Genomic DNA, 26,396 nt, shown 5'->3' with positions numbered 1-26,396 from the left:
CCCGCCGATGGCTCCCGGAAACCCCCAGCTTCTCCCTTTTCTTAACTTCAGATTACTGACTCATGGGGCGTAGGATGCAGAGAAAGGCCAGTCTGCAAGGCACAGTATGTCTCGTCCTACCTGCTGTAATATTCAGCGTCTAAGTTATAGCTGTGCTACAAGGGGGGGGGATAAGGAAAACTCAGCTAGGGTCTTGGTAAACCAAGCGTCACTCACAGCACACTTCATATAAAGTAGACTGTCTTCCAGAATCTTTGTATCTACCTGTGCTGGGCTTCAGTCGACTCTCGGCAAGCTCAGAAATCGCTCCTGTTGTAATGGTCTTCTTCAGTCTAGAGACTCCAGAAGCTGCTGCCACCCCTGGTTTTGTCAGCATGTCATCGCTGCTTGCCCTCTTCAGCTGCAATACAGAGATTTCATGAGCAACCAGAAGATTAAGACTTTGAATATTCCCATCAAGTAATTCAAAATGCAATGTTCGCAGGAGAAAAGCAACATTTCCATAAAGTAACCCAATGGGACTATTGCTTCGATAACTGTACTAAAGAATTTTTTATTAATTTTTGTATTTGTTTTGCGTTCTAGATATTTGTGACATGGGTTAAGAGGCGCTACTGTTTCAATAGTGAAGAGTGAAAATAGGAAAGACTGTTCAAATAAGCAAATAATTGAAAGGCAGGGAGAAAATAGTTTACAGGAGTAGACTACTGGCAGCTCCAGCTTCTCAGATCTTGCTCTGAACAGCAGTCATCATATTTCCTCACTGGTTTACATTTAATCGGGTATTTGGGCCTGTGCTGATAAAGTGCTAGCTGCAGAGCCTGACACACCGAATAGGTCAGCAATCCCAAAAGGATCTGCTTGGTTCTTGTCTCTCCACTCTGGATCATGCAGTTTTGCCCCAATGGTGACCTTAGATCCTCTGAAGAGACTTCTGAGCTATTCCAATAGCAAGCAACGGCCAGTTCCTTTCCCTGTTTGTCAAACAGGGGTCACCAAACTTTGTGGCATCATAAACTGGGTTAGAATCATAGAATAGAATCACAGAATAGTTTGGGTTGGAAGGGACCTCTAAAGGTCATCTAGTCCAACCCCCCTGCCGTGGGCAGGGACATCTTCAACTAGATCAGGTTGCTCAGAGCCCCATCCAACCTGACCTTGAATGTTTCCAGGGATGGGGCATCCACCACCTCTCTGGGCAACCTGTGCCAGTGCTTCACCACCCTCAGCATAAAAAATGTCTTCCTTATATCTAGTCTAAATCTACCCCCCTTTAGTTTAAAGCCATTCCCCCTTGTCCTGTCGCAGCAGGCCCTGCTAAAAAGTTTGCCGCCATCTTTTTTAGAAGCCCCCTTTAAGTACTGACAGGCTGCAATAAGGTCTCCCTGGAGCCTTCTCTTCTCTAGGCTGAACAACCCCAACTCTCTCAGCCTTTCTTCATAGGAGAGGTGTTCCATCCCCCTGATCATTTTCGTGGCCCTCTTCTGGACCCGCTCCAACAGGTCCGTGTCTTTCTTATGCTGAGGACTCCAGAAACAGGTTATCTGACATGAACAAAGAACATGCTGGAGACCAAGCAAAAATCTGAAAATCATTTAGCTGAGAAGCTCAGGCTGCCGCAATAAAATGCAAGAGCAGCCAGTGCAAGATCTAACACGATTACCAATTGGAAATCCCTTATCTTAAACATGATACGATTTCAGCTATTTACCCTCCTTGCTTATTGAAAAGCAGTGTGCAAAGATGGCCAATGATCTCACGGTGGGATCTAACGCTATTTGTCTTACTAGGGACTGCAGGACTTGGTAGGAGAGAAACTGGAAAGTCTGTTCACAAGAAAGCATTTCATTCATGAGACCACCAAGGAAATCATTCACAGCAAAGAAATGCACTGGTTTTCAGAACAGACAAGCTGCAGAATTCTAGAGATTAATACTGATACGTTTCATAAGCTTGGAAGAAGGCAAACTATTTGCTTTACAGGGTATTTTACAGTATGTGTTTTTAAAAAAATATTGGCAGATATCACTATAATTTACTTAGCTTTATTCTACATGAGAAAGCAAGGGACCATCATTGTTGTGTGGTCTTTTTTGGGAGGGGGATTTCTGGTAAAGCAAGTGTACTCTAAATGCGTACTCAAGAAATCCATGCAATTCAAGCACAATGAACTTAAGATTCAAGAAGAAACACTGAAATTATGTTGCTTCAACAAGCAGAAGTAGCAATTTATCTCAGAACATCGGTCAGCTGCTTTCTCATCTGTGTGCCTCCGTAACAGCCTGTGTACCTCTAATAACAACCTCTAATTAATTTCAGGAAAAATACTTTTAAAACATGTTTTAAAAGACCAAAGCTCTGGAGAGTCTCCCTAGAGCAGTATTTTTTCTACCCTTTTCAGTTTGTGGACACCTAAACTGTTTTCACAAATCAAAATCCATTTCCTTTGAAGTTGTCCGGTGACACCCAGGGGTCCACGAACCACAGGCTGAAAACTGCTGTTTGGGTTAAATGAAAAGAGAGCAGACAAGCAGCACTCTCCCTGTTTAGCGGTTCCTGAATGTACAATCTTTAAGCAAAATGAAGTCTCTCAGCTCCAATTCTTTCTCCCTTTCATCTCTTCCTCTGACTCAGAGTCTGTGGTTTCCTGGACCCTGTGAGCACGTAAGTTTCAATAGCTGAAGTGTTGATCTGCTCCAGGATACCAAACAGCTAATGTTTTGCCTTCTGGTAGAGGTTTTGTCAGCTCACTCTTAGGAGCAGAATGGAACAATCCAACTTTCTGACCTTTAGAGACTTCTGCAGTCTCTCTAAAGTAATTTCTTCAATGTGCCCTCTTCTACAGCAGCAACTATGGTGCATTTTTCTACCCCGTTTCTTCAAGGAAACCACTTTCATGATCTTGCATTTGCAGATGATTAACAATTCAAAGATATTTGCTGTAATTAGGAAGAAAACCCTCTACATTTAACACCATACACAAATTAATCCTTTCAGATTTCCTGATTAGTCTCTTTGGTAGCATTGCTTCGGAGATGCTTGCCTCAGTCATACAGCAAATGCTCCAATGACGAACATAACCTGCCTGGAGCACTAGAGTGAAATATCCCATTGATAAGATGCTCAGAGCATCTGGAAATTTACAAAGCAAGTTAAGTAAATTAATCCTTTACTCGAGAAGCTGTGACGATTAATGAAGTTTAGATCTCCTCTTGATTAAAATGCTGTACTACGTTATGTATTGTTTACTAAACTTTACTATTGGAAACAGTTATAACCAGGAAGCCCATGGTTTATTGTCATCACTGGTATCTTGGTCTGTATTGGACAACAAGGTTATTTTTGTTTGCTGGCTGCAAGGGTACAGATGCAGCAGCATTTCAGGTGTATTACTCCTTTTTCTTAAAAACATTATTTTTGACAGAAGTTTCTGCTATTTTTGAAATACAGCTGTATAGAAAGATAGGATTCATAAAATGCTTTTGTTCCATTGCAAGTAGTATCTTTTGTTAATATATTTCGCCTTGAAGGGAGAGGCACAGATTTTTAGGAATTCTGGAAACCCATTAATAAATCTCTTTCAGTTTCTGTACATATGTAACAATCAGTTGAACTAAGAATTTGCCATTTATTTTATTCCTTCTTCAAAGTTAAGGCAATTCCCTCACACACAGACAGTGTAAGAGAACCCGCTCATACCTTGTACAGATACAGTGTTTCCCCCATCCCATGCAAAATATTTTCAGAAATGTGCATTAGTCTAATGTACAACTCAACTATAATCTCTCTATGCTTAATACAGCGGTTGAGCCCACTCCAAGTCTCAGGGTGTAGTAATGTTCCAGGACTAAACCAAAGCTTTAACCTGGAACAAGGCTATGATGCTTGCACAGTCCCTACTGGTTAGTACCTTGCTGAGCCGAGATTCAAAGGCAAGTGAAGTCGAGGACTTTGATGTCTTCATTCCTGTTGAGGTGGTGGAAAGCGATTTTCCTCTGTCAACCCCATGACTCCCTTGCTTTGCCATTGCACTCCAAGGCCTGGCAGTACTCTTCATTTTCTTCCCAAATAACTCAGTCTGCAGATGCTAAAAAAAAAAAAAAAAAAAATGTATACACACACACAAAAATATAAACTGTCTTTATATCATCTGAAAGAGAGCAGCAGAGATATCTGGCATCAGTTTAAAGGGCTGAGAAGGCCATGCTAAACTTTATTCCCTCTTATACACATCAAAACTCAGCCTAGAGAACCCCTCGGAGCAGGCTGCAGCCACTTGTATTTTTCATACTGACTGGTAACATGAAACACCACAGAAGGAACACTGACTTTTGTTGGGACTGTGTAAGTGAGACACCTCTATCAACCACAGCAGAACACCTGCAAATGCTGAAGCACAATGAAAGAACAACTGAGAAAACTGAAGTCCACAGCAATTGAAGACAATCTTGGGATAAAAAGAAAACTACTTCTCTTATTGTGAGATCCAGCATCTTCAACTGAAATAATACTCACTTTTAAAAACTCACATGAGAAGCAAGTTTCCTCAGTTGTACAGAAAATATGGTATCTTTAACTTACCGGAGTCTTCTAGAGAAGCAGCAGTTGATGTTGCCACAGTGATAAAAAGATGTTTCACAATACCAAGATTTACAAAACACGGTAAAAAGTATCAGCTTCCTTGATACAACTTCCACAACAAAAATCCAGATCCACTATTCCTCAGAGATAAGCTTATGCAAGAGAGAAATCCTGCCAGGAATCAGCAAATAGACATGAATTCCTTTTTTTTGGATATAGCTGAATAAATTTGATCTGCCAGCAAGAACAACTAGTCTGTTTCTCTCAGTAGGTAGACGGCTGCCAATTAAATAGCTAGCTCATCTCTTGTAGATCTAAAGCCATCAATTTTCACCAGCCATCGCCCAATCCAAACCAGGAGCAGAGTAACATAATTAGTTGGATTTTTTTTTTTTTTTTTTTTTTTGTTTAAGTTCCACCAGTCTGAGTTGGGAACAGGAGAGATGGGAGATTGCCTGATATCTCCTCCCCTCCCCCACTTCAGTATGAGCAACATTTTTCTTCTGCAGCTTCATTTTCTAAAATTGACACAGGATGTAGCTGCGTATCAGTCTTGCGTAGGCAGAGGCTAACTTGCTTCTTGTCTGTTAAATAGGTAACCAAAAGATCTACAGAGATCAGCATAGTGTCTCAGCTAGAAGAACGCGCTTGCAGTAAGCACACGCTGTTTATCACGCGGGAGTCCAGCTGGGACAGTGTGAACTTGGACAGCAACCCTTTGACAGAGATGCCGAAACAATTTATTCCTGGCTGAGTCAGTAGAAGGGCTTAGGTCACATTTTATATCTCATAATTTGCTTTATACTTTATTTCACATTCACAAATAAGAACCCTCACTGAACTCATGGGAAACAAATCTGTTTGGGGCCAAGTCGTATTTGGCACTGAAAGCACCTTCCAGGTGCCACGATGGTCTATTTAAGGAGTGTTTTGCTGCACAGAGGCAGAAGGGAATGTCAAGTGCTCTGCTGCTGTCTTACAGAGAACAAAGCTAGCAAGTGACATTTCCTCTATTTATCCTTGGTGCCTAGTGCAGGGAGGGCTGTCTACTTTCTCCACAGCTCTAACCTGTCAGCTCCTAAAGAAAGAAATAAAAAAGTTAGTAGTTATTATTACTAAGTATAGTCATTACTCCATTAAAATTCTTAATGCATACAGTATGGAGCCATCAACTGATCTCATTAGAGGAGAAAGCAGAGTAGTCTTTGTTGATGATTATGCCGATCACTTGGCGCCTTTTTTAAAGCACTGACAGATATGTAAGCTATATTACAATAGATAATGTTTAGCATTTCCACAGTTCGTGATCTACATTAGCAAGCTTTGGTACTTTACATTATTTAATAAATACTTTTTAATGGGCATACCATTCACTGTATCTATATGGGTGAACAAGCAACTACACATGCAAACTATCTTCCTGATTAGATCTCCAAATTATGCAGATTTTGGGTTTTGTAGATCCAGTGGTTACACATGCATTTTGCTTTATTATACCCTCTGGATTTCTTCATAACTGTATCTCATGCTTTCCTGCCTTAAGCTGTACAGATGCTTTCTTGATATCCTAAAGAATTCAATTTTGAGTCATCCATGGCATTTTAAAGTTGCAGTGGAGTGATATGCTCATTAGACCATGATGTTAGAAGTAAAAGGCAGAGGTACTTAAAACAAAAACAAAACCACAACTCAAGAAATCCAGCCAGAAGCCTGAAGCAAACTGGCTTTTTCATATAATGATAGGTGAATTATGTGCCATGTAGATTTTAATAATATTTTACTACACCAAGCAGATGAAACTAAAATTGAGAAGAGCATATTTGGATTTATTAATGTTTATTAGTTTTCCATGTATTTATATGAGAATCAGCATTTGTAAAAGATGGAGGTAAGGCTTCTCATGTATTTGGCTAACCTGAATCTGCACTGTAAATAAAGATTACAATCTCTGAAGTGGGATCCCAATACTTTCCACAAGCCTTATATGTACTTCAAAGAATAAAGCCAGGTTGCACACATCTTAAGCTGCTTTCATTCCTAGGTAGGTGACACACATTTGCGTTATTAGAAGTACTGCTTCAGGAGAAGTACTAAACAAAACTACTTAAAAAAAAAAAAGTCCTGTGGGTCTTTGATGAGAGCAGGAAATCCACTCAGAGTCAACATCACCTTTTCCTCCCCTCCAAATTCAATTTATTGCATTACAGGAAAATAAACAAACAAAAAAAAAAGCACTTTGCGGAAGTTGTAAGCAGTTGGGACAATGGGAAACCCAGAAGTTCAGTAACACGGAATGGCTCATGGACTGAGTTAGGTACATAGCAGTGAACTGTCAACCAAAATATTAACTTAGATACATAAAATGGCTGCAGCCAGTTAGCATTGAGGAAACCTAACATTAGCAAAGAGAGGTTTCTCTAATCCTTATGTAAAAACAGCACATATAGGGACAGTTTGCAATAGATTGTATTTTAAAAAAAATATACAGTTTAACTAGTTGTCTCAAAACACACCGTTTTTTAATAGGTGAACGATTAAAAACCAACATAATTTTTAAATCTGGAAAGATACAAAAAGCATTTGTGGAGAAACAGGTAAGAGGGCTAAATACACTGAAAATAAGAGCACGTAAGGACAGAGTGCTACGAATACAAGCCACTAATATACCCTAATATATAAGATAATAATGACTGCAGTTTTTGAAGAAGCTCAGGTTAAAAGACACCTGAAATGTACCCTTCTGTCCCAAATCTTAAACAAGGCAGCAGTTTAGCACAGCAGTGCAATGGCTAAACGACAGCCCTGCTTCCTTAATGTGATTTTCAGGGCAAGGCTGGTAACAGTAGCTTGCAGAGACCATCCTTCTGAGCCAGCAGAAATGACTTTGAAAGTAGCCAGTCATGGTCATAAACGATCCTTGAATGAGAGCTTGGAAATGGGATCACCACTAACTTACCACAGCTGAATGGATCTTGGAAGACTGTCCCTTTCACAAGTCAGAACAGAGGTAGTGTATATGTACTCATATTGTAACTACTATGACAGGGTATTGTTCAACACCCTTTTGCACACAACCTTCCAAGCCTTGTGTATCTGCATTTCTGCACCTGTGAAACTGCCACCAGGTAATGGCTCCCAGTGGCTTTAGAATTTATTGATAGAATTCTACCGTACTTTAACAAAATATCAGCATTTCCTTCCAAAAGGGCCTCACAGAGATTATGACTTGATCTCTAGGCTACCCACAGAGAAATGTGAATGAGAAGCAGCTTTCCACAAGAGATGCAACCAAGCTGCTTTTGTAAATCCAGTGACAAAATCACTAGTTTTATGCCCATTATGTCTCAATACGTTTCAGATGGGACATGCTTCTGCTCACTCTCCTGGAAGATGACTCACTTTAAGCAACGCTTGGAACTCTATGATTTTATTTTTTAATTTCTTTCTTCACATTTCACAGGGAACTTTCCTTATGAAGCCAACAGAATGCCACTATCCCAAGATTCAAAGTCTTTCTTTGGCATCAGCCAGAGCAGGTCACTAGTGGGCCACAATTAAATCCCTGCAGCATGCTCTGCTTGGAGCTGTACCCTGAAAACACGCAGAAACTGAAGCTAAGCAGCAGCTCCATGTTGAAATAAATGGGCGTTCATGCCAACAATGTTGCTTCAGAGCAGCAAAATCAGTTCTATTGCCAGTCACTTCCAAACTGCAGGGGTTTTAGGGTGGTTTTTTTGTTTGTTTTAAAATCTTTTATACTTATAAGTGCTGGTGTCTGAATACCCCTTTCCTCTGAAACAGGTGACGCAAGTGAGATAATGGGAGGGGTTTACAAAAATGTAAAGCTGGTCCTGACAGAGCTTTTTCTTTCAGTAATCCTCAGAATTCCCCGCAGGCATCGGAGTCAGAGTCTTTAAAAATTCAGGCCATGTTATGTAGTTCATCCTTTCTCACTGGTATTTTTAAAGGGTATTTGGAAAATTTTGTTGTGGACTATTTTGGCAGTTGGCAGAAGTTTTACAGTGGAAAGACAGTCCATTTTACTTGAAATTTTACTGTTTTATTAAAGATTGAGAACCTAGACATTTCTTTATTAGTCTGTCCACATGCATTTATTAATAAAAGTCTTTAGAATCAGCCTAGAATTATTCCCATTTTATGGCTAGAAAAACTGGATTAAGAATTTATCCTAACTCACACAGGCAGTCAGCATCAGAATTCCATTTTATGGCTAGAAAAACTGGATTAAGAATTTATCCTAACTCACACAGGCAGTCAGCATCAGCAGAGACAACACTAGGTCTCTTGGATCTTAAGGCTTGGCTACCCATCAAAGGAGTAATTCACCAGTCCTGTAGAACAAACTTCTAGGAAACATTCTGCTGACTATTAAAGGCTGTTTTACTCTGAATAACTAAAAAGGATAGGTTTGAGCGATGACAAACAATATTGTTTCACAATCAAGAAACCTAGCAGTTACATTATTAAGTAAATAAAAAGCATTAGCACATCTGCAGAAATGAAGTTACATAGGAAAATCCCTGTTGGGGGGGCTAGAGATACAAATCATCTGTACCCCATGTACTTTACACAAGGTAGGTTTTGGTGCTCATGTCTGTATGTAACACTACTCGCTCAACAGGGTAGTCAAATTAAAGCAGAGTCATTCAAGTTGCTTTGGGAAAATGAATAAAAAAAAGAATTATGAAAACTCACTACTAGATCTGGAGAATAGTGTACCAGATGGCAGGTTCATTGAGACCTGTGAATGCCCAGCATTTCTGAAAAATGAGGTCATAAGTACCAACTTTGCAGATAGGACTCTCAAAGGATGGAATTCTCACTTCGGTGGGTTAAAACCCACAGTCCCCAGTGCCATTTTCCTGTAATTCAGTTACTTTTCATTACATCAAAAGGTTAGACTATTCCAGAACCTTTATTACACATTCTTGTGAAATCAAAGCACAATTTTCTTCTGGTTTTTTTTTGGTTTTGTTTTTATTAAGCATATAAAATCTGCATCATGCTTATGCTATTTCCCTTCCAACCTAATCAATCTGTGCTATTTTCAGAAAAACCATCAACTGGAACATAGAAATATCTAACAAGTTCAGTAAACTGTAAAGCATTTTCTAGTAGCATGTAGGAAGCTATATGGCAGGATAGCCAGGTGGGCTAAAATACAATTCTTTTCTGCCTTTCACATCAATTCACTTTAAACAACAATTTTTAGGCTTGATAGATGCTTCCATATGACTCATCTTGATTTCTTAGCCAATATCAAGTATCAGGCCAGGGTCACAAACCAGGGAAGTTGATAGTCCAATACAGGAATTGGTAACTTGGAGACAGATGGCACAGATAAAAACCTATTTGGAAATGAGACCGGGCTAACAATTAAAAAACAAACAGTTTACTCTCTTTTGGTCATCTTTAGCAGCTTTCCTTGTGTGTCTGCTCCTTTCAGCTCAGTGTGTAGTCTTTCTGTATCTAACACATCCATCCTCTCTTTTCTCTAGTTTCCGTTACCTTGTTTTTAGTGCCTTTGAGGCTATCTCAGTGCAACCTTCCTCCATTACTCCTCCAAATAGAGACACTTGCTGGATTGTTGCTTGTACAAAGGTTAGCTTTCATTAGAATTGGATTAAAAAGCCCACCAAAAAAAATTTCACAAGCCAGACCACCTTCTTCCACCCAAACACAACTCAGAGGAACAGAAAAGATAATGTCCATTTCCCAAAACCTCATCTCTAAGGCTCTTCTTGCTTTTGCTGGCCAAAGAAAGAGACTCAATTATAAACCTGACCCCAAACACTGAGCAGCAGTTTCCTCTGGTCTACCTCAGCAGACTTGCTTTCCAATCTCATTTGCAGCTGAATTTTCATGTTTTGCTGGTAGAGTACCAGGAGACAAGACATCACTTTGAAATTTTCATGTCCAGACTGCATGCTACAGCAGGGCAAATTCTGCTGGTTTTATGCATGCCTCAAGCAAAGGTGGTTTTAGTAGGTTTTTTTGTTTTGTTTTTTAAACTTCCAAGAGTGGAGAAAAATGTATTATAATAATACAGCTAGGCAGTTGCTTTTGCTAGGTGCTTTTGCAAGGAGTTTAAAATGTTGAGAAATTTTAGATATAAAACAAATACACAGAAATTAAGATACATACATGCCCAAGCTCACCCAACTAATCATTGAGAAAACACAAAACAAAATACCAGTCCCAGGATTTAAGCTATATCAGAGCCACTGATGGTTAAGAGTCACATCTTCAAAATCTTCATTGTGCTAACATTGCCTGAAGATTGTATCCTCATATGAAAATTACTCTTTTGGGTTTCAGTTTGCTTTGCTTTTTTTTGTTTGTTTGTTTTAATTGCTCTTCTGTAGGACTCTTAAAAAACCTCAGAAGAGCACTTTCAATATGGCATCACATGAGAGTTTTCTTCACAGGGCACACGGCTCCCTTCCTCTACAGTATAAGCAACTATTGCAGAGCCAGTTCCTTTCCCTTCCCTTCATGGTATCAGATGGAACCACACAGACAATGGAAACTCCCTTTGATCTGCCAAAGACAAAGTTACTTTACCTGTCGTTACAGTGGTAAGACAATGTCACATTTCTGTGTTGTTTAAGGTGTTTCTTGCTTATTTCCTTAGTGTGTTTTCCATAATTCTCTAAAATTGATATTTATTAACTAGTATATAAATATACCGAAAGGTTACAAGCATGTGTAAATTACATCAGGTATGGCCTAGGTGAGGACAGTCCCAGCCAGCCACAAGTGACAGGTTTCTGGCCATCAACACAGCTTCTTAAACCATCCCAACAAGACTGCCAGACTCCAGGTCAGCAACTGTAAAACTCCACATCTCAACATTGCTCAAAATAAAATCCTCTTCCCACAGCAACCGTTAGGGTCATTGATGACTTTTCCAGGCACGGACAGATGAGAGCAGTACAAAACCTTCTGCCCACCCTCCTCCACAGAAGTTCTCCCTGGAGTTTTGGATTTGTCAATCTTTTATTCTTAGATCTCATTAAAAAAATGCAGAAGTTAAAACAAAATCCTCACGTGTGCATATGAACAAAGAATTTATTTAGCTGCATTTCTCTTGTCCCTGTTCCATATTACTGGCCATTTATAAGACAGGAAAAAACAGGTAGCTTTGCTACTTTTCTAGATAAAACACCCAGAACTGTCATCCAGCACAGTGACTGATGCTAAAAAAAAAAATCAAGCCAAAGCTATACTTTGAAATGTCTGGGAATATGCTCCTCCTGTAATTTAAATTACACTGTTTGTACATGGATACTCAATCTCCTCCCCCTCCTTCCTCACACTGATTATCTAACCAGTCACCATTACACATCTCAGAAGAGAAACTATGCTACCTCCCTAGGACCCCGATCTTACATACAACATGGGGATAAGAAAACAAAAATCCCAACCTATTTGTAATTTTTCTGCTCATTAGCCCTCCAGACGGACAGTGGCAACTACTGGCTGCATGATGTGATACCTGAAGAAGCTATGAAGCACAACTGTATGCTGGCTATCAGTGAACAGTCCACCATGCTTCTCTGGTTTAAGTAGATGTGTTGTCTTGGTAAGGTTGAAAGGACAAGAGACCGATATGGTCTTTCACTAACTCCAGGGCAGAGATTTAGACTTAAACGTGGCAATTCTGAATCACGTTCATCACATTACTGATGGATGCACGCAAGGGAAAAGACATACATCAGAAGGGTAGGGTGGCAACATGCATTTGTAGGAAGGCAGGCGGAGCAGCATATTCTCATACTGGGAGAGTGTACATGAAAGCATGTAGTGGCAGAATGCCTACACAGAAGTTATGCAATAAATTCCAAATTTTATCAAGTCACATCAAAACTACATCTAGGAAGTGATTCCACACTACAGAATTTGGAGAATGCATTTCTATAAGTTGTAGTTCCCTCATTACTTCAATGTATGACAAGCAGGGAAAGTATATCAGTTTACATAGTGCTAACATCCACCCTTTGGAGACATAAATCAAAGGAAAGATTCAGGAAGGGTAAAAATGATGCATTGATTCCAAACTTCCTTTTTGAAGTTACAACCATGTTATAATTGCAAAGAATCAGGTCACTCTGGGCTTTCCCCAGTATGACTCTGCCCTGAATAGATGGTTTAATTTATGTTCAGTATATTGCAGGTTGAGAACAAAATGTTTTAGAACCATTTCAAGGCAGCTACTGCTCATTAATCCAGGTTCTTTGAACTACTGTCCTAGCAAATACAGCACAAAGCAAGTGACACATACGGTTAACACTTCATGTTTTGCCAACCCACAAGAAGGAAGAAAAGAAGTTTTCATTTTAGATAGAGCAAGAGCTATGTAATTGCTAAAGAAATTAAGAATAATTACAAGTGGTTTGCCTGATAATTACCTGTCATTACTTTTTTCTGTAGCATAGAGGGTAGATACGTCTACAAGAAAGAGAAGGAATGATCATGTTTTTTGGAATGGCAGACAGAGACTCACAGCATGTGGCTACACGGTAATCCCGACTGGTACATGCACACAGACTGGCAGGTTCCCTGTCCTCTCAAAGCACAGAGGGATGATATCACAGACAACGCACTGGGGCTTGGGATTCTACCCGATTCTATCCTCAACGCCAGCACAGATTTATTGTACTACCTCAGCCATGTAATCTTTCTATGCCTTAGTTTTTCTATTTATGAAAATGGGATCATAATTGTTCACTAAATAGCATATTTATGAAGAGACACTCATTCATGTGCCTTGGAAAGGAACCCCACAGGAAAAAAAAGTAAAAATGAGATAAATCCACATCTGTCACACAGTGCGCAAGTGAGCAGCCCCACAGATTGCCACATGCTGGGATGTTTCCCTGACTTCCATTTTCCATCCATCACAATGCACAGAAATAATTGAGATCTGGAAGCTATCCCTTAAGGAGATATTTATCCTCCATTAAATATCTGCAGAATAGACCACTGAAAGTTAATAAACTGGGAACTTCTGAATGTTTATATGAGTGGCAGTGTGAACTTCTAACAGAAAGGGTTCTTTGCAAAGACAAGGACATAACTCCAAAACTGCAGGAGAAACTAGGACTTCTGCATTTTAAAAATATTCATACCGAACAGGAACGGAACAGATTTAGGCAACAGCATCAACGGTTTACAACTGTAACTTAGGGGACCACTGATGGACTGAAAGACTCACCTTGGGGGGCTACATAATGAAATGAAATTGTTTTAGAACTGAACTAGAAAGGGAAGGGGTAGTACATACATCCATGCATGTTAGGATGAGGTATTCTTGTGTTAGTTATCTGTGAAATTGTGCAAAGAACACTATTTCAGCAAATCAAATGTCCTCTCTCCCGCTGAGGCTACAGGGGCAGAGAGCAGTTTATAATTTAGAAAGGGTAGAAGAGGAACATGCAAAACAGTCCCTTTTGGAGGTGCTACAGAAAGGATTAGTAGGGGACATCTAGAAGAACTTACACTGCGTACAGGAGAAAGGAGTACAGAATCCCTGTTTTCAAACCAGTTCTACCAGTAATCCTTTACTGCTACACGTACAGGGCTTAATTAACATCTCTACAACTTTGCCATATTACATGCTATATAAATGCTATTGTTTTTACTGTTGTTATTATGATCAAGCTTCAGTCCAGAGTACAATTTTAAGGACAACTGTTAAACTGCGACAATTAAAGGGTCCTGCTGAAAATCCGAACAGCTCTTTGCTGTAGTGTTGTAAGAGGGTACCCATCTGGCGTGCTCCCCAATGCTTTCACTGATCCCCTGCAGAGATGCTAGCTGCCAAACCTATTTGCTTAGCAGCTTGTTCCTTTCTGCCCTTTCTTGAGTGGACTATATGAACATGCAGTAGCAGAGGAAAGTCTGCTCATGCTCCTGCTTCATTTAACTGCTGGAGCACAACCTTAAATTGCCAGAGAAGAAAGCAGGAACAGGCACAGAAACAGCTTCAACCCTTCTGTCACTAAGATCTATGTAGCTGAGCAGAAATAAAATACAGTAGCCAGCTCTCACAGGCTCACATGGTGGGATTTTTTTATTGTTGTTGTAATGGCTTTTAGACCACCCCCAGCCCACTCTCAGCTAATGCAGAATTGTTGCACTGTACATTTTTTGTTTCATACAGTTTGGTTTTACAGTGAGATACTACAGAAAAAAGTGTTGTTGAGTAAAGCAGGTCCATTCACTCTAAGAATACATTACTGGTCCCAGAACCCTTCTAGAGATAATACAGTTCTCACCTTAAAAAATAAAAAGATATTAAAATACTTACAGTAAAAGCTTGTCCTCTTTTCTGCATTAAAAAGAGGACCGTCTCCCACTAGCTTCTGACAGCATGTGCAAGCCAGACTGAAAATTCAGGGCTTGAGTGCTTCCCTGAGAGGAAAACCACATTGCAGCGAGACACAGAGAGCTGCCTGAGAAATGATTCACATACGGAAGCGAGCTGGCTTCACCAATGCTTTGGCATTCAGCACACACACGCACACACATATGCACACTTGCTTACTCAGGGGAATGAGAAATATTATATTTTCACCAAAGCAAGGAGGGTTTATGCAAGAAAGCCATTTGTATCCCATCTCCAAAACACTGAGATGCTTCAATCCGTAAAGCAGAGTTTCTTTCCGTATCCCATCATCCCCAACAGCAGAACTGGACACTGAGCAGAGAGCATAAAACCCAGACTAGGCTGCATGACCCAATCAAGTAAAAACATGCGGTACAGACAACGTAGGAAGGGCAAGGAGGTGGCCATAGAAAGGAGGCATTTTTCAGAGGAAACCACAGAAGCAGCTTTCAGAAGCTTTTATATTCCACACTAATAACCTCTTCCCTAGAGTGCCAGCAATCACAGCCAGGACACCTTACGACATTTCCCTTGCCTCCATCATTGCTTCAAAAGAGTGGAAAAGTGCGTGCGTGCAGGGAAGGAAGATACATTAAGACAGAGGCTTTTACACAAGAAGTAACTAGAATCAGCCCTGAGTGACTTCTCTTGAGCTGTCCAAGAAGAAGTGTCAATCTCTTCTTTATTTAGAACAGAGCAAATAAGGGACAGGAGTGAGCAATGCTCAAGAACGTTCCTCTTTCTTAAGCTTTCTGAAGAGAATTTAGTGTCTGAAAACAGGAAGGAAAGGGCCAGAGGTCTTAACGGAGTTAAAGCAGGCAAAGATAGTATCAAGTTGGAGGAAGCAAAGGGGATGCAAAGAGAAATCAAATCTAGATTTCAAACACAGAAACATATGGTGTTTAGAACTGGGCTTTTTGTTCGATTGTCCAGAGAGGGGGCTGTTCACTCTCTGATGTCTCTGACCCTAAGACATTCAGTCTGTGACTACAGATCAGGAATTCTCTCCTGAACTGCAGAGAGGGATCGTTTCCCAGCAGTGTGAACGTACTATATAAGCAATGTTGACGCTACAGTAGTAGTCTCATAATAGAGAGAGAGAGAAGATTTACAATAATGAGCCTAAAAAGAGCTGCTGCATCTGAATAGTTCAGCCTTTCTGCACACTCTGGAACTCCTCACTCTAGGTGCCAAAGGGGCTTAAAAGAAGTTAATGTTATGCCAAGAGTAAATTTACGTTTCAGTTCAGTGTTGGCACCACTACTGTTATCGCAGAGTAACCAAACCTTAAGACACAGACTGAGTCCAAGCTGAATCCCTTCTGAAGGTTATGCATTTGGGATCCAACTTTCTCGTGATATTCTTAAGAGTGAGGAACTCTTGCCTTCAGATCTTAAAACACCAGAACAAGAAAAAGACCACATCATGACTTATTTAGCATGTGATAATGGTCTATGTTTGGCAGGTCTCAAGCATACATTATTAGTTATAAGTCCCTAAACATTCAACCAATCATGCCAGGTGCTATTCCAAGTTCATCGACACCCGCAGTATCATCCTTCTATCCAGCCTACTTTGCCAGTTTCTTCAGTACCCGAGGACAGGCTGTATGATCACAGGCAGAAGAACTTATCCATTCCATATTTTTATACATCTAACATTTAGAGGTTTTGAGATTATTCACAGCTCATTAAGAAGTACTTTCTGTTATTCATATTAACAAAGTTCTTGTAGATATTGTGATCTACATGCACTGTGTTTCTCCTCCCTGAGGAAGTGACACTACATTCAGTGATGCATGCATAGGCAATGAGGTCACTTCGGTACCCAGCGGAGGGACTGCAAGTCACTCCCTCTGCTTTGATTATGGACCACCTTCAAAACTGGACAGATAGAGCTGAAAAATACTGGCTCGGAAGCAAACGACTGCAGGTCCCTGGAACCTGAACTCATAAATGGGAGGGACATCAGTTGCGTACACCTTGCTGAAAAGCTCCTTTCTCTGAAGAAAACAAACACTTTTTGGACTGCAGCACACTGTCTCTTTGCCATTGCTGGTGAGTTCGTATGGGCTCAGTGGGAGAGCAGCATTGTCAGCTCAGTAGTTTTTCTTATCCTTCAGCCAAGAGAAATAAAGAATTGAAACAAGGGGAGTGGGGAGAGGAGAAGAGCTACTATATTTCATCTGCAAAGATATTTTTAACTTTGATAAATACAACTTGAGCAAAAGCTAAAAATGAAAATGCTTGGATGTGAGGAGACAGTCACAGCATTTACATGCTTCAGCTTTGGTAGACAGGCTGGAATAGTGGCATACAATTTCCCCAAACCCAACAAGACCAGACAGTACATTTGTTTATTTAGAGGTTTTCTGGTAGCACTTATTGCTATAATTATCTGATCTCTTTACTTAGACCAAAGAATTAATCAGCACAAAACCTTCTGAACTGAAAAATTGCCTTTCTGTTTAATGAACCAAGAGCTCAGAAACAGACAGCTAAAATGAGTTGGCCATGGTCATAAAGAAAGCCTGTGGCCTGTCCAGGGCCTTAACCATAATTACTTTCACACAGCCAGGATGAAAAAACAATTTCAAGCAGTGATACAAACTTTTTTAAAGAATCTGCCAGGTTCTCACCCAGCTGGTAAATTTGGTTGACAGACAAAATAACAGTGAGCATATTGCTCGCATGCTGCTCAATCCACTAGCTCCCACGACTCTGCAACAAGGTATGAGAGAGTAAGACCAAACCCCACTAATCCATACATTTTTAAAATATTGCATTTGAGGAATTCAAATGCTTTATGTTGCAACCTGCACTGCCTGTGCAATTTTACAAGAACAAATACGGATGAGACACAACTTAATGGAATGGGCAAAGGGCAGAATTTCTAGCGGCATAGCTCATTTGAGAAGCAAATGCACAGAAAGAGCGTGTGGAAAAAAAGGCTCACACAAGAACAAGATTTAAAATATTTTTGCATTTAGAGATATTTATGCTATTTTTAACTGCTTTTGTGCATACAACAATCTTAATTACAAAGGAGAGAAATTCCATAAACAAGGCTATTATGTCAATAACAATGTCTTTTTAAAGCAAGTCTCTAATTCAGTTATAAGGCTTGAAACATTACTGTCTGGAGTTATAAAACCAAAAGTAATTACAAAGGAAAGTCTGCATCAGAGAGTGGGTATTAGTGGAGTCAGGCCATGGCTTTGGGACAGCATTTATTCCGCGCTTTCTTCCTTTTTGTACATAACTGATACAAACGTCTTTATTTTCTCAGTTCCACTACAGATGTCAGGAAGTTCAAGCAGCTAGTGGACATTTGCAGCATGAATCATGGGGCACCACTTTCCATTTTGACAAAAACAACTGCTGTTCAGTTAACAAGATGATGTTGCCAAAAAGGCTCCACCAGTGCAAGAAAGCTGTGTGTGCTGACTTGGAGAACTCAGTCTCTTAAGAACAGGGAAAAAAAAATCTATTATACAGTTTCATGTTCCCACTCATATACCTGAGGAGCTCAGTCTGTGGCATGGCTACCAGCTTTGACCTGCAACTAGAAGAAATATTTGTTGCTGGAAGAGACTAGAATCATTAAATTTGGAAAAAAGGCAGATATGTTTTATGGAACATGGCGTGCTATAGGAGACAAGAAAAACAGCTTCCTCTGGTGCCTATTGCCAAAATTTCAGAAGACCAGACAACTTTAAAATCTCCAAGGGAACAGCCACTAAGTCAGTCAAAAATAGAATTAGGAAACTGCCTGTTTCAAAAGTAAGAGTCTGTAAGAGGCACCAGCATTTTTCAGCATTTCTGTCATTTCTGACCAGAACACTGAAGAGTTAACAGACATCTATCTACCAAAAAAAAAGCCAACCCACAGAAAAAGGCAAAATGAGGAAGGAAATCTATGTGGTGAGGGAATATTCATTGTATTTCATATATTTAAAATAAAAGTCTGATTGCTTTTACACACATTTATCCAAAGTTTATTTTTCTCTGCAATTTTCAAATGTCTGCACTTTCTTAGGCATCAGAGATGCAGCAACAAACCAAAGATAGCTTTACTGAAGTCACCCTTCTATTCAAAATGCAGATAAATCTAAATATGTCAAAAAGGCAATACTTGGTGCTCTTCCCTGAAAGGGAAACAGAAGACTTTCAGTGTTCTTTTTTACTTAACTGAATTTTTTTTATTTCAATGACTAAATGAAAGACTCAGGGAAAAGGGAATATCTCCATTCTTTATTATTCCTCGGTGTTAATTTTCTGATAGATAGGTTATAAATGTAGCATTCATTAACAATTCATAGAGAATTACCATATTCAAGTAGCACAGCAAGTTCTTACTACCTACACAGGCAACATACTGCACAACCCTACTTGCTCCCTTTGCTTATTGTCCGAGAGGGATCACATGCTGGAAAAGCTTGCATTTTACCACCTAACTGGAAAGGAATTACAACAGGTATCCGCTAGAAACGCTAAGGAGCCTTGAACAGAAAACCATTTCATTAAATTTTTGCTGATCACTGACTATGGAGAGCTGTGCAGGAAAATTAAGGACTGGAGAAGATGTGTGCTGGAGGCTGCCTTAGAATTAAAAAACCCCAACGGGGTGGTGGAGGAATGCCCCACTGCTTTGAACTTTTTGGTGCATTTCAGGGTGATGCAAATAAAAGACCTGAGTTGTCAGCTTTGTTTCAGAGGGACTTGCACTGGAACTGCTGACAACACCTGAATGGAAGCAGAACTGCGGGGTATGCCTACCTGCACAGAGTGCATCACGGGGAGCCCAGCAGCAACAAAAACTAGGACAAATTAACAGAGAAAACCGATGAAGCACAAGGAGTTCAAGTCCCAGGAGACGAACAAGCCCTCTAATGTAAATCAGGATTTCAGAAAAAAGCTATTGGTAAGGTTTGATTCCCCATATAGCAATGTCTTAGAGTTTCTGTCTTGTTCTTACTCTCTGCACCTTTTACAGATTACTTGAACAGAATCAGCTAATCATTGCAGTAGCTTAATAACATCTATTTTACAGGTAAGGAAACAAAGGCACCTAAATTGCTGACAAAATATCACAAGCTAGTAAGGATCTACAGTGCCCATTGATTTTAGCTCCCATATAATAAGTCAGCAGTTTTGCAAAAGACGTGTATTGTTATACATAGGCACCCAGAATCAGAGCAAAAAAGTTTGGCTTTGGTGACCTAATCAAATCCAGGAAAAAAGGGAGAATCTAAATTAAAGTTCAACAATTCCTTGCTTCCAGACAGCTTGTATGAATGAACATGTTTGTTGCTGCTTAAACTTACAAATCAACTTAGCACACTTGAGAAATTTAACCATGCAGCTGAAATTTGAAGTACCCAAACACTGAGATCCTCCCAGTATTAACTGCAGCGTTACAGAATAACTATTAAGAAACATGCAATGGTATAACGCAAGCAAATTCCATTCTGAAATCCTGGTTCTGCTTGCAAGCTTTCTTATGAAAATTATTTCCTTGAATTTCTTGGTTAGTAATCACAATTACTTCAGATTTTAAACCCTCAGTCCAAATTTGGCACACAATAAACATTATAACTAAAATCCATTATGAGCATTTTTAAGCTCAGCCAAAAAGATCTCAGTATGTGGATCATGTTGCCTCTGAGGCAGGTAAAGACAAATATCAGTGCTTCATCAGCACGAACTCCTCCTCCAGACAGCTGGAACTCTTTCCATCACAGAGGTGCACAGTACCACGCACTCTGGCTCTGTCATGTCAGTTGTCCCCACACACAAACCCAAAAAACGAATGCAAATTGCACCTCTCCTCAAGGTCCATAAGCTCAGCTGCCCATTTTCTTGTACAGAACAGCTACACTGAACAGCCCGTTACACCAACAGAAGCCTCCCTTACCGAGAGGTAGAAGGCCTAAATGCCAAAACCAGCAGGCACAGCTAATGAAGTGGGAGAGCAGCAGAAATAGGTGCTCAGCTTTCCAAGTTTCTATAAAAGCAAGTGATAATTTAAAATCTCCAGCAGATACTAAAATGGGAAGGTAATGAAGCAAGAGAACAGATTGCATGAAAGGAAGAAGTATCTTATGGAGTTTGTGACCTGTTTACCATAAATAAATAAATGAAAGCAAAACTACCCCCTGAGGTGACAGAGTTAGCATGAGGGACATTATCAAACCTGTCATGTGGAGAAGCCTATAGAAACAACTCTCATTACAGAGTAAAAGAGGATTGATTGGCCAAGCAACAAGAACATGAGAAAAAAAAGCAGAGGAGAGAAGGAAAGGGGAAGATTAGGAAATCCAGGACAGCAGGAAAGTCACTCTGGATACTGCCTAACTAACACTGCTAGCCTGGTACACAGCAGCTGAAGGCCTAGAGCAAAAAAGTAGCAGTTTGGGAATACAGAGAAGTGAGAACACAAAAGCCAGCTCAATTTTTTCTACTCCAGACTGAATCACTCAGCAACTCTGCCTGCTCTGTGGCAATTGGAATATCACGATTTTGCATCCTTCATTAGGATTAATTAGTTCACTTGTTGACAGTATCAAAAGAAAGGCCAAGTGTTGGCTCGGTCGAGGAGAGCGACATTTTCCTGTTCCTGCAGGAGCTTGCTGGTGAAGGCATGCTCTCCAAGGAAAGCTTGGTCTGTCCCTGCCGGTGTAACTGTCCTCTATTCTCTGACCTGAGCACAGACTCCAGAATCAATCTTACTCCTTTCAATACCATTAACATTCACTGTTATTAAAAATAAGAAATATGGGTTTTTTCCTCTTTGATATTGTGTGTGATCTCAAACAAACGGTGAAAACAACAGCCTAAGCATTTTGCCTGTTGTATCTCAGCGAGCTGGAAACCTTCTACCAGCAAGAAACTCTTACAGCAGTTACCATGGCAACAGTGGTAATAGATATTTAAAGGCAGTTCACTCATAATCACATCTATTAGCTATCAGGAGGCTTTAGTCAGAAAGACACAAAAAGCTTGAAACCAGGGAACCAACCAGGCTTAGCGATGGTAAAAGCGGACAAGAAATTTACGGAGAGAGATCTGCTCATAGCACCATTTAGCTGGAGACAAAGGACTCCTGTTCAAATCTGAAGTGGCACTGAAGCTTGCACAGAATAAACTATTTTTAGTTAGTCATTTAAAAATTGGTTCTCAATCTCAAAGCCTCATTTCAATAGTGGTAGCTCTATAAATCCTTTCAGAGTGGTCATTGCCAGAACTGTATTAAAAAGCTGTGCTACAGCTCATCCCACATTAGAACCAGGCTGCTGGAAATTCCCCAGCCCACCAATGTCACCTGGAGGGGGTTCCTTCCAACAGAGAAACATCAGTGACGGCTACAGATAACGTTGCTCTCTGCACCCACCCCAATGGCCTGACATCAGGGAACCGACGAGCCCCATTCCTGCAACGCAGCCACAAACTCAGCTCAAAAGGGACCTTGCCTCCCCATCTGGAGGGTCGGGTGGCCTAAGGAATGGTGTCATACTGCTTTTTAGACATTATTATGCAGTGAGGAAACTTGAATCTGGGTAAACATGAAGCTCACTGAGTTGAGGAGGTATCTTTGGTGATATAAATGTTAAATAATGTATTTCTTTGGGTTCTAGTCTGTAGTGTTCCAGTCCACTGGAATGTAACGAAGAAAATCTGCAGAATCAGATCTCTAGATACGAAGTCACTTCACCAAGCTGGCTAAGCCTATGTAACAGTCATCAAATTGAGATCTCCTTTCTCTTTTTGCTGCATATTTCCATGACAACTTTCCCCCAGTATCAATTTCTTTGTATCGGAAAGGTCTCTCAAAAGAGAGTTTAGGCTTCTATAGCAACAGCTAAAATCCCTGGGAGATGACAATGTCTGAAACTTTATACAGACCTGGTTTTAGACCATGAGTTACAACACAAACACATTTCGAATTTCATAGGTGAAAACAAAAGCATGTGTAATATTAAGGAAATTGGGAAGAGGGGAAGGAGTAACTTGAAGTGGGACAAACACAAAGAAACCACCTTACTTTAAAAAAAAGGATGTGTACTTTGAGATAGAAAACATTAAAGAGAGAGGACAGGATCAAACAAACATCTTGAAAACGCACATCCTGCTCCTTCTTTCTGAGTTACAAAACAGAGTCACAAGGAACAACTCTGCTGATCCTAAAAGGAGATTTTATTTAAATATCTCTCTCTGTGCAGTCTATCTTATATTGACCTAAAGAAAAAAAAAATCAGTGAGTCAGGATGCCTTTTCAGTTTTAACTCCCACATACCTGCCATCTAGCTACAATCTAACCTTTTTTCAGTACTTCAGCTGTTTCCCATGGTAGTGACAGTATTCTCCAACATGGAAAGCCTTGTTACCTCAGAAGAAAAAAAAATAACTGTACTCTCAAGCAAATAAATTGGTTAAACTCATATAAGCCAAGGGAAGTACAGAAGTTAAAGCAAACTTTCCTTCACTGAATTTAGGTATATTTCACAAAGTACTTTACTTCTCCAATGCCCTTTCAAACCTAAAATCTTTTACACAAAAAAAAGCCGAAAAAACAAACCTACATTCACAACATAGATGAGAAGTAGGAAAGCATCAGCCTTAATATATTGAGGAGAAGACTATAGAATGGAAACATTAAGTGGTACTGCCAGAATCAGAGCCCACCAGGCCCCAGCACGCTTCCTTTTGTAGCCACTGGAAACCTCTTTGCTACACGAGGGGTAAGGTTGGCAGCGTGACCAACTGCAAAGCAGCCACACTTTCTTCTGCTTGTGGTGTGACTGAAAGCTTTTCCTTTTTTCATGAAAATAGCCATTAATTTTTCCCCTCTTCCTCTCATTCCTCTAGATCATCACAGTTCTGGTAGGGGAAAAAGGTGCAGACAGGTAGGCATGAGTGAAAGAGAACAGATTTAATCTAATTTTTATTGACTTCCACCTTCAGCCACCTCCTGCCCAGTTAGAGAACTTCAGAAAAGACTCTGGAACTGGCAGTTTTACAAAATAAAGTTGAATGCTATGAAAACTTTTTTTTTTTAAATAGCAATGCCAAAAAATGACAGCCAAAACCTATTCAAAACCTGGGAGCTCTACAATTAAGAGACATATGCAAAAACAGGATTTCAGGCAAAAACCCCATTATTTCCACAGTTTATTCTGTCTGGAGAACATTGAAGTGTGGGAGAAAGACTGAGTCTCTGTAAAGGTCAAGTGAAATGCAATTATTTAACATCCCCATGTGCTGCCCTCTGCTGAAACAGACACTGAGCATGTTGGAGCACTGGGTCCATTGCAGGCTGTCGAAAAACTCATGATCATCTGCACGTAATGCTGTCATCACACAGGAAAGAGGCACACTCACACAAAATGAAAATGTTTCATCTGGGACTAGGCAAGGTTAAAAATAACCTAAGCTCTTATACTGGACTTAGCAGCTCCAAGATGAAAGTGTGATTTCAGGCACAGCATTCAGATGATAAGAGCCTGGTGAAGGAAGAGGATCAAATGCGCTGGCTACACACGTCTGCAGTAATGAAAGTTCCCAGGTTTATAAAAAAGAAACAGCTGAAAGTTTCATGTGAACAACTGATTTATCAAAGATGTGTTGAACTCTCAGATTCTCGCTCTAAGCCTTAATCCTCTGTCTGATTTCACTCACATGAAAAGTCTGTTCAGGCAGATGAGATTATTCAAATACTCAAGCACGTGTATTTGTTCACATGTAGGACACAGAAAAGAAAACTATTTAAACACCTAAGGGGGGGGGAAGATAACATATATTTATATACAAATATTTATAAATAAAGTATTTGAAATAAATATAGTTACAAATATTTATTTATAAAAATATTATATTTACAAACAAATAGTAACCCAGCATTTTCTCCAAAACCCGAGGACAGAGAAAAGAAAGTCAAAACAATATTCCAGCTATACACGTAAATTCTCAGTGCTCAGATTCCAAACCCAACATACCTTTTTTCCCTTTATGCCTTTGGAAAATAGGCTTTGCAGTGTGACCTCAAGATCAGCCCAACTAGGTTATTTTGGATCAAGGAGAAGATTGAAATCTAAAGTTCAGGGCTCCTTAGGGAGATCATCCTGCCAGCAACCTTCTCTGCCTTGTAAAGATACTGTTTTAGTAGATTTTCACAGCACGCTTTTCAACGGTTTCTGACCTTAAAAAAAGAAAACCAACAAAGAAACAAAGGAGTAAAAAGAGAGTGGAGAGGGAAGAGCACTGGGCAGGTGGACCCTACGGTCCAGCCAGTAGAGGGCAGTGGAATTTAAGAGGAAAGTTGCTGAAAACGAACTTTGTTCCATTAAATATTTGAGTAGTAAAACCATCAATTTAAATTGTTATTTGAACCTACCTATCCAGTCCTAAACCAAGACATAAGCAAGACAAAGTGCAAAAGATAAAAAGAGAAAGAAAATTGATTACTTTGGGATCTTTAAAGAGTTGCGTTTCAGGGTATCAGGAAGATTTCATACTTAATGCATTGTTTAAAAATATTTATTAAATCTTTTAAATATTTCTCAATTGTTGAAATACACTACTTCAAAACATCCTGTTGAAGCCATCACAGCTATTCCTCAGAGGTTTAAAAACCTATGGGTAACTTTTAAAATTAAAATAGAAAAATATCAAAAAAGAAGTCAAGAAGGCTATTTTTTAAGGCATACCTATCTTCACTTGTGCTGAGCTGAACAGAAAACTGGTTCTAGTCCACAAGAACAAGAAAGTAAAACAGGCTAAGCAGAATGCAACACAAGCAAAGCACGTAGATGTTTAATGTTCACAGCACCTTGTTTACCGAGGGTAAAAAGCATAAAAGAAACATTTCTTACCTCATTACAAAACAGAACAAGCACACAAGAGCCAAGGTTTCTATGTGATTTGACACGAGCTAAGTTTGCATTTTGTGACAGAAAGACAAATTTTAGCTATTCTCTAAGCCCTTTTAAGACATACAGGTCCTGAAGTAAAATTACCGCCTTATGTGAGAGGCAGCCAGGGTTTCCTCAGAAAGGCTACAGGACATGGCCTGATACTCTAGCATTTTCACCTAGCGTGTGGAGAACATGGAAGAGTGGAGATATCTTTTCTGAGCTCAGGCTAGGAGCTCATACGCTGAGGTGCCATGAGGCTCTTCAGCTCTCACCTCAGACGACGCTTGAAGGCTGTTGGGGTAAACCGCAGGCTGCCCGGGCTCCAGCCTCCCCACACGGACAGCTAGCACCGCCTTAGGCACCCCACAGCCCTGAACCGCCCCTCCGCGGGGCAAGGGCTTCGGCAGGAGTTGGTCTCTGCACCGGCAACGACACCCGGGCTCGGCGCCCACCCCGGTTACCGCCGGCATCCACTACCCTCACCAGAGCACT

General features: G+C 40.1%; 1 protein-coding gene across 4 annotated transcripts in view; it reads right to left on the bottom strand.

Moving 5' to 3' along the window:
• Nucleotides 1–4,057, bottom strand: part of SPECC1 (sperm antigen with calponin homology and coiled-coil domains 1) — a 76,237-nt gene extending 72,180 nt beyond the window's left edge. For 3 of the 4 annotated variants that reach the window (XM_009278168.1, XM_009278167.1, XM_009278169.1), the window contains exons 1-2: nt 3,911–4,057; nt 265–400 (exon numbers count right to left, since the gene is read on the bottom strand). In XM_009278168.1, the coding sequence (XP_009276443.1) occupies nt 265–400; nt 3,911–4,057 (283 nt within the window). Of the gene's footprint in view, nt 1–264; nt 401–3,865 lie in introns of all 4 variants that reach the window. The other variant, XM_019471823.1, reaches the window with a different exon arrangement.
• Between the last annotated feature and the right edge of the window lie 22,339 nt (nt 4,058–26,396).

The sequence above is a fragment of the Aptenodytes forsteri genome, unplaced genomic scaffold (assembly GCF_000699145.1).
Source record: "Aptenodytes forsteri isolate BGI_AS27 unplaced genomic scaffold, ASM69914v1 Scaffold66, whole genome shotgun sequence".
Taxonomy (NCBI): domain Eukaryota; kingdom Metazoa; phylum Chordata; class Aves; order Sphenisciformes; family Spheniscidae; genus Aptenodytes; species Aptenodytes forsteri.
Note: the sequence above shows the minus strand (reverse complement) of the source record. Positions and strands in the feature narration are given on the sequence as shown.